We start from the raw sequence: 19,700 nt of genomic DNA on the forward strand, positions 1-19,700 counted from the left end.
ATGATCAGTAAACCCGGCCTCCTCTCCTAGCTGCTGCTCAACTATGCATCTCCCAGAACTCTATAATGAGAACATCTTCACTAAAACACACCAGGTACCTAATAGGCAGAGAGGGCAGCAGCTCTGCAGTAGTTACCAAGAGGAAGGAAGCTGTTTCTTTTTGTGTTTTCTAAAGTTCCTTTTTTATCCAAAGAAAACTCCTTTAACCTTGGCTGTTTCTAAAAGAAAAGACTGTTGTTTGTGGGAACCAACCCAGCTGGGTATCTACAAATGAAGCAGGCAGCTCCTGAGAGTGCAGGCAGAAAATTGTTCCACCTCTCTCCTCTGTCACATCTGACAGCCCGGCACATTAGAAAGGCAAACAACTCCCTTCCCTGTAATGGGTTCTAAAAGCAAAGAGAGCAAAGCTGCCCTAACAGGACCCTCACACATGCTCTAGATGGGGTCTGGAGCCCACTTAAGGCAGATGGAGATTTGTCCCAAAGCACTTCTGATTGGGTCTATGTTTATAAGCAGGACTGAAAAGTTACGATTATAGATAAGAGAGAAGATCTAAAAGGTATTTCTGGAAGGTAGGTTTAGGGGTTCTCTCATTTTCAACTTTAAAGATATTCCCATCGGTGGGGGGTGGGACTGGAATTTTGGATGTTACCTTTCTGTACTTGTTCTAAGTGTTGAGTATTTGAACATTAGCTGGCCAGATTTTCAGATAAGATTTTAAACATCTTGAATCTCTTTATATATCCTATTATTCTAAATTCATTGCCATACACCTATATATGGAGCATTTAGTAATAAGACTTGCATTTTCAAACTTCACTGTGAATCTCTGATCCCAAGACGTGACTTTGTCACATCACCCTAAGCAAATTTACCTCCCCAACTCTCTTTCTTCATCTGTAAAATAGGAATCATAATTACTTCACTAAAGAGGTATAAAAACTAATTGAGATCATATACAACAAAAATAGTCTCCCAATTATCTAAGAGTCTACCACTTAGTGTTTTAGATGCAAAATTTTCAGATTTTCCTTATGGCTATAAAGTCTAAACTTTCAAATATGCAAAAGAGAAGCGAACAGGAATAAAGTCATTCACTACAAGCTATTTCATATCCATTAGTTATCATTTATACATCAAATAATACATCATTAAGACCAAATATACAGAATCTCCACAATTATATACAGTAATCAACATAGTACACAATTCAAATCTATCTTACAATCAAGTGTACAAGTTTAAATATGGCTTTATAAACTACTAACAATAACTGTGCTAAAATAACATAGGTTTAGAAATCAACACTGGAATGACGCATCCACATCAAGGTCCTCATTCAGTAAGATGTCGTTTATCATGTTTGCAAAACAGATGGTACAGGTAAATGCTTCCAGGCAGTGTGCATCCATCGGCCCCCAAGCAGCTGAAATGTGGGTTCAAATTATGACAACATTGACCCTTCCTATCTCTGATACTTGAAAAGAAATCTATATCTGTTCTACATATTTGCAGACACCAACTTATTTTAAAAAAGGAAGAAAGACATACAATTAGAGAGAAGATGATGACCAGGAATGGTCAAAACATGCTTTTCTGAAAATCAGACTGGTTACAGATTAGTGCTGAAATTCTCAGGCAATACATCCTGTATTTGTATTATTTGGGGTTTTCCCCCCTTTCTCTTTTTCTTTTGCTTAAATCAGGGCATTGTGGAATCATTTAGGAACTTTCAAGGCATTCTAGAGCAAGAGATCCAGAAAACAGAATTAAAAAGAGCTTTATCATAAATGTGATATCAAATTGTTCACCCTTCTCTTACCCTAACCAAAAATGCCTGTTTTACATAAACATAAATATCTTAACCTAAAATCATGCTTCCATGCCTATTTTACATCTGCTTTGCCACAAATATTACACACACTCTCTCTCTAATCAATCGCAGCCTTCTAGGTTTTACTGCTAAGCACTTCTTGCCCCATTCTCTAAAGTGCATTGAGTATAGGAGAATATTCTTTTTAATTTTCTATGTTTGCTATGGTTTATCATGTACATAATATATCAGTACAGCAGTGTAGGTATATATGTGTGTGTCTATATGTCTGTGTTTAATTTGTAAATAAACACGCTGGGGGACATGCTCAGAAAACCTACCGATAGGGTAAATGAACAAAAAGTTTTAGAGGCCACTGCCTAAATAGGGATGCTTTGAGATGTCTCCAAACATTTAGAAGACTTCTCTAAAACAAAACATACATGACTTTCTAGATTTTTATATTTGTAAAATGGAAAGGATGCCCCACATTTTTGAGTAGCCAGAAAGAAGTTCTGAAATCCAAGGAGAACGTTGTAACTCAATATCCTGGGGCCAGCTAAACTAAGCTGCTCCTCCAAGCTCCTAAGCTCCAGGTGGGGCAGGTTGGGGCCACAGGCATAAAAATAAAATAAAGATAAACGTTACCCCAGTACTTCCTGCACTGGCCACTTGTACATCCATAGGCATTAGGTCCCTACATAGCTTACATTTGTTTTTAATGTACGAGCCTTTACTTTTTATTATTGTAGTAAAATGACAACACTTAGAAAACATTCTATGTATCTGAGAGAAAACAGAGCCATACCACGTGGCTGCTTGAATCCCCAATATCTGCTTTTTCACCCTCTCCTTCTCTCCTCCCACTCAGTGAAATTCTAATACCACCAAATAGAAGGACTCAGAGCCTCATTTTCCCAAACATCACCATAAAGAAACCATCAAGCTCACCAGTGTTTGAGCTGTCACCCTTCTGCATGATGCAGACGACTGTGGGAAGCATGTTTACAGTAAGCAGGATCCCAGGGGCTTCTCCCTGGAGGTAATCATCATTTTCACAGGAGTAATGCAAACATGTCACCCCCACTGAAGCAGAGAGCCCTGAAAAAATTTGAGCATTGTCTTTATTCTTATTGCCGCAAAACATTTTAAACATGATTTTTCAGAGGTAAAAAAAACACAACCATTTGGACATGGTTTGTGTTTTAATGTACCATATGTGATTCTTATGGCAGGGAAAAGCAAGTATGAGAGAAGAGTTCTAATATTGAACTATTAAAAGGAAAATCCATAGATTTAAAAAAAAAAAAAAAACAGAGGGGAGACTGTAAATATCCAGAGCATTCCTGTTTACTAGCGTTCCGACATCCAATATACAATTATATTATATTCCTGCTGCTACCTGTTGAACCACTGCTAATTAATATGACTATTCAAACAACTGGATTTTTTTTTTTAGTTTTTATTTTGGGTCATGTTTATTTTTAATGCCAAGCATAATATTAAAATGATACTAAGGAAGGCAAAAACTGTAAATATGACTAGTAAATGAAATCTACTCTATTTCAGTTTAAAAAAAAAAGATGGAGGTAGAGACTGAATTGGTCACATTTACTAACACTTTTCAAAATGTGCAGTTAATGGATTATCTCATAATATTTAAAGCTGTAATAAGGGATGGTAGCACTATAAGAAAAGTAGAAGAAATAAGGGCCATCAAGTTCATTGCTGAAATTAATTGTGTACAGAACAACAAAATATTATTTCAATCTTTTGCTCTTAGGTAACTTCTTGTTTGCCCACCAAAATAACCTGGAGTTTGAGGCTGGGTTAGACCACATTCATACATTACTAGTTTTATTATTGCACTGTAGGCCCTCTTTATTTGTGCACAAATTTGATAACTTTAGGGCAATACTTCTGAAATTTCAGCATCCTAGTGCATCATGGCTGAGCTAGTAACAGAAGTTTCAAAGAGCCTCGGTTTGGGGACAAATTCTTGCTACATCAAGAACCAGATGGTTGAGGAGGTCATACTCTCAGTCCCAGAACAGTGGAGGCACTTTCCTTTAAGCTATTTTCTCAGTGCCCACTGAAATTATCTCCAAGGGGCAAGACTAATATGTCATTGGTTCCAGCAATCTTATCTTAAAGATTAAGGGGCCTTAAATATCTTTATGATATTCTTTAAAGTCAGGGACCAATAACCTAAGTCTCTCATAAGGAATTCTAATGAGGAAAACATCATACACGTTTGCATCCACCACTGGCACCAGCCAGAGTCCAGCAGACAAAAGAACACTCTACCCACCACAAGAAACTTTTGAACTTTGCAAGTTTCATCCAGGCACTAGAAAGAACTGAGTAAGAGTCCTCCACTTCACAATCACACACAACTGACCGCTGGCCTTGTGAAAGATGGTGCCAGAGCTTAGCCTTTAGACTTAGAAGTATTTGTGGTGGAAAGCACTTTCACCAGTTCTTACTAGGCTTAAGCAGCACTACCCATAAAGTAGAACAAAGGATCCCTGGTCATAGTCAGAAGCAATAAAAATAACTACAGCCTGCCAAAAAAAAAAGAATGAAATAACCTGAGTTGTTCCCTATTGACACTATCAACAAAAGGCACATCCTTTTATCGAAAATATACACACACAATTTTGTTCAGTGGATGGATGGATGGATGGATGGATGGATGGATGGATGGATGGATGGATGGATGGATGGATGGATGGACGGATACAGGAAAACCTGATTGCATGGGTTTGAAGGGCAGACCAACACTGTATGGGAAATTCCATCTCTTCTCTCCCACCTTTTAGCCCCAGGCTGGCAGAAATGGTGGGGTTAGGGCTGAATTCACTAAAATGACTTTTGGGGTAGTTAAAAGATAAAATGACAACAACAACAAAACACTGTTACTTCCAAAATGCCAGACCTGTCAAAACAAAGGTATTTTCTCAAATAATGTTAGACAGCTCTTCTTCCTTCCTTCCCTTTCACAAAACACACACTCAACATGAATAATAATAGACATCACTTTTGCTTACAGATCTCATGCCAATTTTTCTCTCCTCTGCCTTCTTCTACTGGGGTCCACAGACCCCCTAAGGAAACCAGATCTCTTAAATTTCCTGAACTGAGATATAAAACTTCACATATTGTATTTTTCTGGGGTAGGGTAAGGATTTTCATTAGATTATCCATGGAGTCCCTGACACAAAAAAGTTAAAACTTCACTTTCTGAGCATACTTTTCCCAGGCAGTCTTCAAGGGTGGAAATGATGAATGCTGTAGTTATAAAGAAAGTCTACATGCAGTACTGATGAAACCAGGCCTTCAATGATAGGTATGATATGGGCCAGGGGTGAGGAGGGACAGGTCATTTCAGAAGCAGATAATGTTATGACCAGAGGCAAAGATATGAGGACACATGAAGCATTGGTAAAAAAAACAAGCTGGCTAGACTGGCTGGCTCCCATGGAGGAGCCGCAGGAGGCAGGTAAATTAAAGGTGCCCACCCAGAAGGGTCAGGGAGATTTGCAGAAAGATTCCTTGTGTGGTGATGGGTGGGATGGATCAGAGGGGTGGTCAAACATGTTGAGGAGGTTATTGCAGAAGTCTCAATAAAAGAGGAAGACAACATAAAATACCATGACTTTAAAATGCTGTTTGACCTAAAGTAAGGGGGAAATGGAAAGGAGAAATGAGTTTATATGGCTACGAGTTTCTAAAAAAGAGTCTGGAGGCTGGCAGAAGGTTTGCCCTCATGCACAACTGAGCAGAGTCAGAGAGACAGATAAAGCAGATACAACCCCCAGATATTGGTTCCTTTGAGGGCTAAAGAGACCCATGGGAGTTATGGTCATGGCCGATGGGGTTAACTACCAGGGCAGATGGCCCCTCTTTGGAAATGGTGTTTATGTGTGATGAATCTGGACTCAGATGGGATCTCCCTTCATAAGACTTTCATGCTAATGTGCTGGAGGTGCAGTTAATGTTGGGGTTTAAGATATATTTAGGGGATTTGAATCTCTGGACTGACAATGTGATAGCCAGATCCTGAGCCTCAACAGACTCCAGCACCTACAATCTGATTTATTGGACTTACCACACTCAGCTAAGATTGAGTTGAAGAAGGACAACCACCACACCATGGAGCCTAGAGTGATTACAACTGAAAATGGGAGGATTGCATCCAGCATCCAGGTGGAATCTGACCCTCCTCTTGACATAGAGGTGCAATGGACACAACCAATCCAATGTCCACATAGAAGAGGTGGCATTGGATTGGGAAAAGTGGACATAATGGACAAAGGGTATGGGGAAAGGCAGGAAGAGATGAGAGGTGGAGGCGTCTTCGGGACATGGAGCTGCCCTGGATGGTGCTTCAGAGGTAATCACCGGACATTGTAAATCCTCACAGGGCCCACTTGATGGAATAGAGGAGAGTATGGGCCATGATGTGAACCAATGTATATGAGGTGCAGAGGTGCCCAAAGATGTACTTACCAAATCCAATGGATGTGTCATGATGATGGGAACGAGTGTTGTTGGGGGGGGGGGAGGGGGGGGGTGGGGTTGAATGGGACCTCACATATATATTTTTAATGTAATATTATTACAAAGTCAATAAAAAATAAAAAAATTTTAAAAAAAATAAAAATAAAAGAGGAAGACAATAAATCAAAATGCCATGTCTGTTTCATCATTCTATAACACCCGTACAGATCCCAGGACTAAGCTCAGTAAACGATCACTGACTGAGTGAATGGGCAAGCGACATTTAAAAGATAAAGAAGAAAGAATGATGAGTCCTGGTGATTTGGATATCCATCTTGGTATCATTCACAGGGTCTTGCACAGAGTAAATAAGGAAGAAAAGTCTCTTGAATTAGTGTAGAGGGGCCTGAAGACAGAAGAGACAAGAGTAGAGAAGGATTCCAAGCACTCTCTGAGAAAAGCTAGGGATGTACTGGTTCAGTGAACACAGTATCATTTCTTAGCAAGCATGGGTTTTAAAAGGAAAACGAGGCAAGGAGGCATAATGGTAAAAACCATCTATGACCAGGTAAAAGACCTCATCTCTACATGCTGCCCTTCAAATAAATGTTACGTGACACCAAAGTCTAGGGCTGTCTTATAAGGAAGGGGGGCTTTGTAGAGCTAATCCTGGCCCAGCTATACATTTCTATGACTCTACACTCTCTCTCAAAGTAATCTATGCAAGACCTAAGGGGCTAAAACCCTAGTGATTCCTTTCCTTGCAGCCTACTTACTTTATCAAGACATTAAGTAATACCTAAGAATACACAGGCAGGGCCCACTTGAATGCTAGACTCCGGTCATACTCAAGTCCACCTTGTTCTCAGTCTGCGATCAGTTTTCTGGGAAGCCCATGGCCTTGGAAGTTCCTGTTCACAAAACACTATATTATACAAAATGGTAAGCTCTGACAGTATAGTTTATTTCTGCATAAATTTATATCATCCTTACATCCCCTCTGATGGCTCAGTGGAAGCAAAGCATACCATTGCAGCCCATTAATCTTGATGAGTTGGGGATGAGGTAGGGAGATAGATAGAAGGGCAGAATTTATTTTTACAACGAGAGGCAAAAAAAAAAAAAAACAAGTGGCCCATGGGTCTTTTTGTCTAACCAAAGCATCTGTTAACATTAAATATCATACTTTCTTAAGTGATTATTCTAGGGAAAAAAAAAACAAAACAGTATTTTTTGGACAAATGAGCCAGACAATCAAAATGGCCCCTAATCTCTTATTGTATTCTCTTATAAGTAGCACCTATTCCTCAAATTGGGGAACATGTCAAATCTGTATAGCTTAAAAATGAAGCATATAAATTTAAAGCCCTCCCTACAATGATGACATATTATCACCCACACCACCATCCTTATTTGTCTTGATCATTTTGTTTTCATAACCCACCTTGGAAGAGTAAAGCCTGGGTATATTCTAGGGTTCCTAGTCCAGTTTACACATACAAAATTTTGAGGACCCAGTCATAAACTCTCAGGCAAGTACCCAAGAATTTAGCTGGCAACGTCCTTTCAAACCACCTGCATGGGACTGTGAATTATTTTACAATTTCACTTTGAAGAGTGGCTCTCCATATTCTTGTTCTCCAAGTAATGCATATAGCTAGCAATCAATAAAAAATATAAGTGAATCTGCATATGTATAACCTAATCATCCTTAGAGCAAAAATACATCAAATTTGGTGCTATACAATAAGAAAAAGATGTTTGTAGGTAAAATTTCAAACACATCTCTTCCCAGCCCAGGGTAGGGAAAGGGCAACTCAGTCTTTGGAGAAATAGGTCCACAGTCCAGTGTTTATTATATTCACATTTTCAGACCTGGGGTTTTCCTAGTCATACAGAACAGCCACCATCTGACTTACAAGAGAGAGAGGAGGCAAACAATCCTTCTAAGCAACTCTGGAGACTTATGAAAACAGGCTTAATCCAGTCACATCTTACTACATTCTCATTAGGCATCAAACGGTCCTCTCAAATATGAACAGTTCTAATAAGATATAGACGACTGAGTTTTCTGAGGAAAAAGAATTTCTAACTTCGGGTATATTAAAATTTATTCCCAGTTACATATACCCTACATAGTAAACAGCTCCTTTACTTCCTTGTGAATCCACAACAGTCTTTTAGGATTGCTTTGCAAACGCTATATTCAAAGATAGGCTTTTTCAAGTAGAAGTACATGAGCTTCTCAGAAGTAGTTGCTGTCTTAAGAAGTGGCTCTTGAGTGAGTAATCCTTACCCAGCCAGTCAGTTGCAATAAGAAGCAAAGTAGTTTTGCTCACACTTGTAAGTATTAACACCAGCTTTCCCAGCCCAAACCCACAGCCATCACCCAGTATCTTCGCCCTGTATTGCCCTGAAAAATGGTCTAAGCCAACAAAAACTATGTCTTCAGAAACCAAGCACTTTAGCAAATACAGGTAACTGTGCCAGTTCATGTGCTCCATGGTGTGGAGCCCCCTTCAGAACATTACGTTTGTCCTCCACTGTTGCCCTCTTCCCACTGGGCAATGGCTGAACACACCAGAAAAGTTGCATCAGTAAAACTGCATAGAGTACTATCACTGCACAAAGTGCTTTGATACAGGTAACATGATCCTCCTCCTACTTCATCTTTTCAAAACCTCTTGCAAGGTTTTCAAAAAGATATTAGAAGTTGACAAGCTTCTGCTTACAAAAAATCGACCCAATACTTTCTCCTGCATTTCTTTCAAACCCACCATATTCCTGAGCTTTATCCCCTCCAAATAAGTCAAATAAGGGCAATATTAACACTCTGGAGTCAACAAAGGGCCACATTCTTCAGGCAAGGAAAGAAACACTTCTCTGCAAATACACGGCAGGACTGAAGACAGTTGGTTGCGGTTGATGACGTGTAAAAATACATCCAAGTCTCATTCAACAAAAGATTTCACTTCAAGCAAGATCACAAAGAGGAATGACAGAGTCCTAACTGTGCCTCTGTGTGTGTTTCACCCACTCTACTTTTGTGATTGGTTGCCTGCGGTTGCTGTTGCCTGGATATGGGATTCCTTTGCCCTTGAGTCTTCACCGGCATGAAGCACAACCAAGAACAAAATATGTTGACGTCACGCCACTTCCAAGAGGTTTAAAGCGCCTTACGAATGTGAACACATGAATCCTCACAACACCCCTGTGAGGTAGGTAGGTGGAGAGTATCATTATCCCCACTTTACAGGTGGGGGAAATGAGGCACACAGTAGTTAAGGGGCTTGCCCAGAATCACACAGCTAGCCACTGGCAGAGCTTAGAATAAAACTTATACTGATCGGCACCCAGCACGGGGCTTTGCACATAGCAGGTGTTCATTGAATATCTATGGATTTTATTTGACTTATATCTCAACATACAATATACACATATAAAGTACAAGCAGCCACCATAGAACATTTATCTCCTACATTTTTTTCCTGATGTTATCTCTCATTGCTTCGGAACCAGGTGACTAAAGGATGTTCATAGATCCATCTCACAGCTAAGCCCTCAGCTTGAAAAGGATCGACCCAAACATTATCTACTGACAAACCGCTCCTTCCTCTGCTCTACCATATGATACTGGTTTTCTAATGAAAACAAAAATGGGTTTCAGGAACCATGCTGACATTGTTTTGTTGTTCCCTGTGTGTTTTAAATGGAGCCGTCTGAGTGGTTCTGTGTCTGTTTTTACCAAAAAAAAAAAGAAAGAAGGCGGCTACAGTCCAGTGAGCGTGTCAAAACTGTGCCAAACACAAAGACCTCTTCCCAGCTCCAATGGTTTTCTACCTGGGAAACCGGACCCTGGGGAGTGGCAACTGGGACAGAAGAGGGTCAGCGAGGCTGGACGTCACTTGCACTGTTCGTGGTCTGTGTAGTCATCCATGTCCACATCAGAATCAAACAGCGAGTGCCCAGTGAAGTCTGTGTCCGGGGTTCGGGAAAAACTGTTCTCTGCTCCCTCATCTTCAAAGGTCTCTGTCCTTGAGTAAAAGCTGAAATCCAGCAGGGGTGTGTGGGTTTTGCTGCCTTCGCTGCTCTCCTCGGACTCGTAGATGGTGTTGTCATCATCGTGGTGCCACTCTGGCCAGAATTTCCTCCTTATCCTCTCACAGTACATGGCGAGGTTGATTAGCTCCCCTGCAGCGTGGTAAGGAAAGCAAAGGTTAGTTCTCAAAGGCAACAGCCACTCAGCTACCTGGGAAATTTGGAAGAATGGGGCAGGATTCTCAAGAAGTTAAAGTGTTTTTCCAGAGATACTGCCAAAATATGTAGACTTTCACATACAAAATGAGAAAGGTGAGGGGGAAAAGTTAAATTCAGTGAGTGGGCTGAATGAAATGGAGGAATCAGCCCCATGGTGAACTTCGGATGAGAAGCAGAGTACAGGTAGTTAATTAAAAATGGCAGATAAACTACCATTGTCTGGCTTTTGTAATGCATTTTACTGTCTTAGGTTTGCGTATCAGGAGAACTGGTGCTTAGTTAATTTAGATTCCATGAAAATACACCAGCTGTTGGTTGGATTAACTCATCATTCATTCCATAAATACTGGTAGAGTGATATTATGGGCTGGGTACTATGCCAAGTAGCTGAATGAAATTATGTTAGAATGAAAATTTTGCCCCAGATAATCCATGAAATGGGTAACTTGGAATTGTCTTTACGGATGAGTGTGCCTGCAAACACATTTAGTAAAACAGATATTTTTAAGTTTTTTTTAAAAGAAATTAAACAGCTGTATCCATGACTGGGTTCATGCTCAGTCTCAGGATTACTACCTTTTCATGTGAATCTAAGGACACTTTCATGAAGTCTCTAAAATATCCAGGCATTTGCCTAAAACAAGGCATACAGCATTTGGCTCTCAGGCCATAATGTCAAATGAAAAAGGAAGAGGATGAGTTTATGCCTTTGATCACCAGATGGCAGCATTGCTTATAGATATGTTGCCACTTTTTTATAGGACTTTATAACCCTAAGAATATTCCTTGAGTGTTAATATTTTTAAGTCCCTTATTATGCAAGTAATCCATGTTTATTGCAGAAAATTAGAAAATACAGATAATCAAAAAATTCTCTGTAACAGCATAATAGTTCATATTCTCCCAAAACTTGATACATTTTATATATATTACACATGGAGGATTTGCTACATATTCTGTTGCCTACCTACTTTTCCCTGCTCTTGGCATAGCAGTTTTGGACGTCACAGAATCTTCATGAAATCCCTGTGCAATATTAACATCTTTAAATGTATACACCTTAAAATCTGAGGTTATAGAACAGGATCTAATACACACAGGGTTGAAAGTCAGGATAAACCTCTTCTCCTTACTGACACAGACTTCAATTTTGTTCAAATCAAAACAATGATTTTTAGAAACCCCTTCAAAGAGATGACTTCAAACAGTTCCCATGCACCAATGCAGGGGAAGCTTCTCCCAGGGGTCCCTGCTGCCATGGATATCCCTCCACCCCAGTACACACACACACACACACACACACACACACACACACACCAAGATCTGGTCCCTTCACATCAGCTCAAGTTCAAATGATTTCCCCTGCCTGTTAGCTACCAGCTCCACTCCTATCCCCCCACCTATGTTCATCCCCAGCTCTTGCTCCATTCATCACCACTTCCTACCTTTTCCCATCTAGTCTCGAACTGTAATTCTGACAGCCCTTAAAGCCAAGATCACATGGCAATGACAGAAAGATTATGTTTCTTTGGTCAATGTGCACATGCAATAATATTATTAATAATACTTAGCATAGCACCAGACTTACAAAGCACTTGCTGACACTTTTCTCATTCTCACATAATCTTGAACCTTCCAAGCTCTACTACTCCCAATGCATCATCTACAGCCACCTTACTGGGCTAGGAGGAGGAAATACCTTGAACTTGAATGACACAGAATCACATGTGCATATATCTACATGTGAAATTATCCAAGACCAGTTCATACTCAGAAAGAACAACCAAGATGGGCAGGAAGTCCTTTGGCCCCAAGCCCCCTGGGACTCTGCAGCACTGAATATACTAAAGAAGTTGTGAGCTACCAATGGTTAAAGGAAATTAAGGAAACCAACAAATGAGGGTCCTAAGTGGAATTCAAGCCCTTATTTAATGATAAGTATTAAGTCCCACCATCTCAGAAGCTAGAAGAAAAGCCCTGGTGTAAAACATATTAGCATTGTTAAGAACATAGCCTGGGTAAGATGGTAGGCAGGAGGCCCAGTCTCCCCTCCACTCCCCATCTCTCCTGAGTGCAGAGAACGGACCTGAGTCTCAGACACCACAGCCTGCTATCTACATAAAGGTCAGCCAAGCTCACAGGCATTGGCCTGCAATTCTCCACTGTGTTTCCCCTCCCCATCCCAGTGATCCCCAGAACCTGTAGGGCTTGCCTTTGATCAGTCGCTCAGGTCTTGTCCCTGGTAAGGTCCACATTGCCTGTGCCAAGTGCCCAAAGATGGTGGCATCAAGAGTGGAAAGCTTGGGCCCCATGATGTACTTCTTATCACCTGCAGGAGATACAGCAGAGGTCACTGAGCTGGCGCACGCTACCCCAGAGGGTCACAATGGCATTCAAGACACTGACACCACACATGCTTTTTACTGCATTGTAAAGTTTTGCAGATGCATGCACCCCCTTTTTCCAAAAACAATTTTAAATGAAAGGAACAGATTAAACAATTCTGGTAGACATCAACCCATGTTACAGAAAACTGGTAAGTCACTGGGTATGTATTTATAGAAGCAGATGAAGGAGGGTGTTCATGGAAAAAAGGGAGAACTGATTACCAACCAACTTTTGTGGGAACCTCCTTGTCTCAAACCCTAGTAATTAAAGCTGACATGGTTGAGAACATTCAGAAGTTTGCTTAACCCATCTCTATGGTAAAACAAAGCACACCCAACCTAAGCACTTACATGATTACTTTCTTTGGGAAAAACACAAGAAACCTAAGCTACTTCAGAAGTTTGGCAGCAAGGTTTTCCAGGATGCCACCATGGTCCTGGCAAGGTTCTCATCACTGAGCAGTGGCTTCCACGGCAAAAGCTGAGCAAAGCAGACATGTCTGCAGGCATCTGAAGGCTAGAAAATCACAGGCCTCAGCCCTCTGGGATCCAGCTCCCATACAAGTCTCACCTGGCTGCTCCCATGTCTCCACTTCTGATGGAGCTTAGGCCTCGCCACCTAGACTAGTACGTGTGACCTATTAAAATTGCCCTAAGGATTTTCAGAACTTGGAATTGACCTGAATGACTGCAATGACAGATACAGGCCATTATATATCCTGCCATACCTATGGAATTGAGTGGAAGAGAGAGTAAACTACAATGTAAACTATAATCCATGCTTAGTGGCAATGCTCCAAATGTGTTCATCAATTGCAGTGAATGTACCACACTAATGAGGGAGGTTGTTGGTGTGGGGAAGGGTAGAGGGGGTGAGGGATGTGGGAATCCCTTATATTTTTTTATGTAACATTTTGTGTAATCTAAGTATATTTTAAAAATAAATTAAAAATACATATTTTTAAAAATTGCCCCAAGGTATCTTCCAGGCAACTGTCAGGCCCTGTCACATAACAGAGGGAGCACAGGTGAGGGTGGTTCAACCTGGTTCACACACTGGCACTGATATAGCACCACTGTTATTTGTCATGGGAACTTGGTTGTTACTTAACTTTCCAAAGCCTCAGTTTCTCACCTGGCAAATGGAGATGATATTAACAGTGACTCTTTCATAGGGGTATGGTACCTGTAAAGCACTTAACACTGTATCTGGGTATAGCCCAATAAATGTTAGCATTTATAATACAGCCCCTCCCTTCTTCCAGTCCATTCCATAACCCATCTGAAACTTAAATCACCTTCAAACACTCTTTTCATCATGTCACTCCCTTTCACACAAACACTCAATAGTTTCTAATAGGGTCTATGAAATACAGTCCAAGTTCAACTTGGAACTCAAGGTCTATTTTAATCTGCCTCCAGTCCACACTCCAGTGTTATCCCTCATTCCTCCTTCACTCTAGCAAAACTGGGAAACTTATTCTCCAGCACACCTTATTCTTCCTAATGCTATACCTTTGCACATGCTGTGCCCACCCATTTCCCTGCCCCCCACAACCTAGATGTGCTCCCCACTGCTCTCCACCTGATAAATCTTATGCATCCTTTGAGGTCCAGCTCAAGGCCTCCTTCAAAGCCTTCTCCATCTACTCGATCTGGTGGTAACAGGAGCTTTCGATTCATACAGACCTGTGCTCAAATCTCACACACAGACTTCAATTAAGGCATTTAATACCTATTAACCTAGGTTCCTGAACTATAAAATGGAAAGAATCACTATATTGAGAGGAATACCTACAGCAACTTGAGCAGAACACATAGCTGGTTCATCCTGCCTCTTCTCTCCTAGGTCTCCCCGAGGGGCACTTTTTCCAGATCTCTCTGCACTAGTTGTTTTTTCATTTGTGCCTGTCATCTTTCCAACTAAATGATAAGCTCCTTGAAGGTAAGGATCATGTCTTATATTTATTTAATAGACACTTGCATGGTGCTTACTACCTGCCAAGGCATGGTTCTACATGCCACAGTCTATGAATATTAGCCCATTTCACCATTCTCCTGATTCATTCATCAGATGACAGTATACAGGTAAGATAAGAGGGGGAAGGAATGGCTGGAAGAGGGAACAAGAGTTAACAAACCAAGGTGGCACGAAGTCAGAGTTAAAGAAACAAAAAGTCCTATCTACTGCATAAGCCAAAAATTAGCCTAAGATAAAACAATATCTGAACCTAACCAAACTGACTTTTCTGGTGAGGACAACCAAGTTGTCCATACTAGAGCCCTCAGGTATAGCCCATTGTCAACCAACTTCTCCATCATTAGAATCTCTCCATGGATCTAGGCCTATTACCCATATGGAAAAAATATTGCCTGGACAAAAGTAACACAGAAAAAAATGGTATCATTTGTTTACTCAAGAAGTCAGTTTCAATTTTCCTGCATGACAATGCACTAACAGATACAGGCTCTTATACATTTTGTCATAACCTAGAAAATTATGTGGGACAGAGGGTAAACTATAATGTAAACTATAGTCCAGAGTTAGTGTTCATCAATATGTACCACACTAATGAAGGATGTTAATGCGGGAAAGTGCAGGAGGGGAAGGGTGGGGTATATGGGAATCAACTATATTTTTTATGTAACATTTGTGTAATCTAAAGCTTCTTTTTAAAAAAAAATTAAAAATTAAAAAAAAGTTCCTTCTCAGTGGTGTGGGCCTGTTGCCTCCTTGCCTGAGCCACACCCCTGGGAACATTAAAGGAATGGGGGTGGGCAGGGGGACCTGCCGCCAGGCAGGAGGAGCGGGCCAGCCAGACGCCCAGACAGTCTTCCCTCCAGGATGGTGCCAGGGCTGAGCACATCACGGCTGGGTCATGGGGCAGAACACAAAGTAGAAAGCAGAGGAGGCATTAGCGCTATCTGAAATGTTTCAGGAAGAAGAAAAAAAGAAAATTAAGGATAGAGAAGAGCAGCAATGGCTTCCTGGTGCACACGCGCGCTCACACACACATACACCCCAGAAAAGGACAACACCGGCTTTGCTCAATTACTAACTAAGGGCTCTAAGGGAAATGCAAGAGTACTGTCTGTAAATTGTGGACTCCACTTTAGAATTCACAGACTTTAGGGGCAAGACGAAAAAACGTATGTGGATAAAAGACTCAGAGAACACAGAGAGAGCACATTGGACCTTAATAAAAAAGAAAAAAAAAATACATTTTAAATATTAGAATTTGAAGCCTCACATCAACTAGTACAAACTGCACCCAGAATTTTCCATTGACCCCAGAATATTAGACCTGAAAGGACACTGAGCTAGTGAGTGACAGAACCACTCTGAGAATGCCGGCCTGGATCGCCTGACTTCTGACCCAATGCTCTCTGCTCAGAGATAAAGACCTTGAGGCTCAGCAGGAGGGTGGAGCTGTGAAAGTTTATAAAGGGATGTAAAGAGAGAAAAACCTTAAGGGTTTTAAAATATATATATGGGTAGAGTTTATCATTTGTGGGCAATGTTAAGAGGCAGATACATAAATTATATTTGTATACACACACAGAGTTGTAAACTTAAAGGATAAAAAAAGTCCTCTGCTCTTAAGAAATACTCATGGTACTTATTAGTGGGAAGCATTTTTTAAATTTTTTATTTTGAAAATAAGAAGTGATGTGGTAACCTTCTCAGCCAATCACCCTAGGAGACACATGATGACTGATGTCAATCTTGGTCACCTGGTAAAATGGCACCTGCCAGTTTTCTCCCACTGCAAAATTACTATTTTTCCCCCTTGCAGCTAATAATCTAGGGGAGATACTTTGGTGCTGTGCAAATATTCTGTTTCTCCTCAAATGTGGCCCACTAATTTTAGCATCTATTACTGGATATTACCTGAAACAATTATTACTGTGGTTCTGCCAAATAGTGATTTTCTACTTCTCTCACTCCTTCTCCATTTATTGATTGGAATTCAATAGTCCTTTTACCCTCATTTACTAACTTATTCAATTATTTATTTATGTAAGTATGCTCTCATGGATATAATCCTAGGGGTTAAAATCCAATACTCTCAATGTTTTTACTTCGTTGCTCAAACTGTTCCAGTTTTGGCCTTTGGGAGCTTGGCAGGAAGCATTTTGAAAAGGGAAATTGAATTTAGACTTGACTCTATTAGTCAAAGAGGCTAAACCAAAGGTTTCAAGTCTGCAGTGCTCTCAGTTTTCACCAAGTGGTCCAGATCTCATGACAGGAGGGATTAAGAAAAAAAAAAAAAAATACAAAGGACACTCACTGAAGGGACCAACTTAGGTGGTGGTCATCTCGAGGTTTGTTTTCAGCAGCTGAACCACGCGCTGGCTGGTTTAGGGACAGAGAGAAGCAGCTTAGGGATATGTGAGCACCAGTAACTCTCTTGCTAGCCTCAGGGTTGGGAGCACAGACCTGGAAGATAAGAGACCAGGGCACATCCGACTCCAAGGGATGCTCCGGCAGAGGCCAGCTCCCAAGCAGCCAAGACACCTCCTGATATGAGGGTGAGTCCAGGTCCCAATGTGGCTGGGTGGCTTCAGGTGATTTCACAGACCTGAGGCTGGGTCTCCATGGGGCCATCAGGGAACAGGGACCCGTAAGCAACTACGAGGACAGTGACTAGCAGCCAGAGGGGAGCAGCCATGTGGAGCTGGGAAAGGAAAGCTTGCTAGCAGGAGCACAGGAGCCAGCTCTACTGAGGACTGGGAATAGTCCCTGGTCCGGGGGGTTCTAGGATGCCAGCCTACCCCTCCCAGTGGCAGCTTCACTCTGTGAGGAAGACCACGTTGTAGATTCATGAACCCCTGGGACACCTGAGGATGGCAAACTGAGTGGGGAGTAAGTAATCATGAATAACAAGGATGTCTGGGGGCCCTGAGGGATATTTGCTCTTTGCACTCCAGACTGGAACTCCCTTCAAGTTGACTTTATCATAGATAATTGATCAAAAACTTTCAGTGACTCCCATTAGCCTAAGGCTGTTTATCCTGACCTTGAAGTCTGATCTCTGGCCTTCCCAAGTTGCTCTCGACTTCCCTGTCATGGAAAGTGAAGCAGGAGACACCAGGACAAAACAAAGGTAAGAGTATAGGGAAGAGAACTGAGCATGTAGGCTAGGGGTGTCTACCTAACCCTCACCCCATTAGCACTGACTGTGGTGATGGCTGGAGGTGAAGGGTGAATGTGGGGCAAAGCCATGCAGCCCCGGGCGGGGAGAGTCGAGGTAGAAATGAATCAATATGGAGTCTGGGAAGACTGGCCAGAATCCAGACCTGAGGAGTCAGGCCAAACTGAAGGAACAAGCACACTGCAGAGTTGAAGCAAGCTAGGCTTGCAGAACCGGGAACCAAGGAAGTAGGACAGGACAAACAGAGAGCCATATGGATTTTAAAAGTGGGTAGTAGAGGGTGGGTTGCATTCCATTGCAAATGAGGAAATGCTCCTGATGCTAGGCTGCTTGCCAGGTACCTGACTTAAAGCCTACTCTGTGGGGAGGTCACATGAGAGCTGATGACACATGACACTCTCCAGGTCTAAACAGAGCAAGCTGAGGTCTCCCTCCTGTGAACCCTCACTTGGGTCAAAACCTGCCAGGTGCCTTTTGTTCATCCCATCCTCCCTGTCTGAAATCATCTCCACTTATCTAAGCCTAAACCGTCCTCTAAGACTCAGATCAAGTCCCACCTCCTCAACTCCATGAGGGCTTCCCATGCCGTGCTAGTGCTCAGGGCACCTCCCACTGCCCACTCCTCTGCTAAATCCAAGATACACCTTGCTTAGAGCAGGGCTAGTCAAAGAATGGGCCAGGGACCAGCACCAGCTGTATCACCTGAGAGTATGTTAGAAACACAAATTCTCAGGTAACATTTTTTAATAAGAATTTATGGGGGTGGGGCTACAAAATCTGTTTTAACAAGCTTTCAGTGCTTCTCAAACTTGAGAGGCATAAAAATCACCTGGAGACCCTGCAGTTCTTGAACTACACTTTGGATGTCGCTGTTACACGTGATTCTCAGGCACATTAAAGCTGGAAAAGCACTGGTCTAGAAGGGAGTCATCTACAAGGTTTTTTAAAACACAGATCGCTATGCCCCAAGGCACCCCGCAAGAGTTTCTGACCCAGTAGATATGGAGCAGGACCCAAGAATTTGCATTTACATTACTAATAATCTGCTTTTAACTACACTTTGAGAACCTATGGTCTAGATTGCTCTTTAGGTATAATATCTGCCTTCTTGTAGTCTTATTTATATGGATGTCCTATATCCTCACGTAGTTTTTAAGCTTCTTGAGGACAGTGACTTTCTGCTTTACTTCTCTGTCTATCTGGTACCTACCATGGTAGAAACCATTAATTAAGGTGATGGTGATATCTATTCATCATCAAATGCCAGCTCAGGAGGCTGGACTTAATTATATTTGATCTCTCTCAGTTCTTAGAATGAAGAGTTGCTGTAAATCTGAAAGACTTTTGCAAACTGGAAGGTTCTATTCTAGCATAAGGAATTATTTTATACTTATCACCAGTAATCAAAATGAGTAATTGCTTGTAGACAAAAGTGGTCCAACTTCTCTCCCAGTATATAAATCTCTTCTACCATTCCCCTACCATATCTTCCTCAAATGTAACCCCACTTGGGACTTCTCCAACATTCCCTGGGCAGGACAGACTATACTACAGTTAGAGAACTCCTCTCTTTGAGACAAAATA

At 41.5% G+C, this 19,700-nt stretch overlaps 1 protein-coding gene across 4 annotated transcripts in view; it reads right to left on the reverse strand.

The window, feature by feature from the left end:
• Positions 1 to 1,107: 1,107 nt before the first annotated feature.
• FAXC (failed axon connections homolog, metaxin like GST domain containing) overlaps positions 1,108 to 19,700 on the reverse strand; it is an 85,731-nt gene continuing 67,138 nt past the window's right edge. For 2 of the 4 annotated variants that reach the window (XM_058307173.2, XM_071218605.1), the window contains 2 exons: positions 12,786 to 12,902; positions 7,260 to 10,507 (listed from right to left, as the gene is read on the reverse strand). In XM_058307173.2, the coding sequence (XP_058163156.1) occupies positions 10,218 to 10,507; positions 12,786 to 12,902 (407 nt within the window). In that variant the 3' untranslated portion in view covers positions 7,260 to 10,217. Of the gene's footprint in view, positions 10,508 to 12,785; positions 12,903 to 19,700 lie in introns of all 4 variants that reach the window. The other 2 variants (XM_058307174.1, XM_058307172.2) reach the window with 2 other exon arrangements.

The sequence above is a fragment of the Dasypus novemcinctus genome, chromosome 11 (genome assembly GCF_030445035.2).
Source record: "Dasypus novemcinctus isolate mDasNov1 chromosome 11, mDasNov1.1.hap2, whole genome shotgun sequence".
Taxonomy (NCBI): Eukaryota; Metazoa; Chordata; class Mammalia; order Cingulata; family Dasypodidae; genus Dasypus; species Dasypus novemcinctus.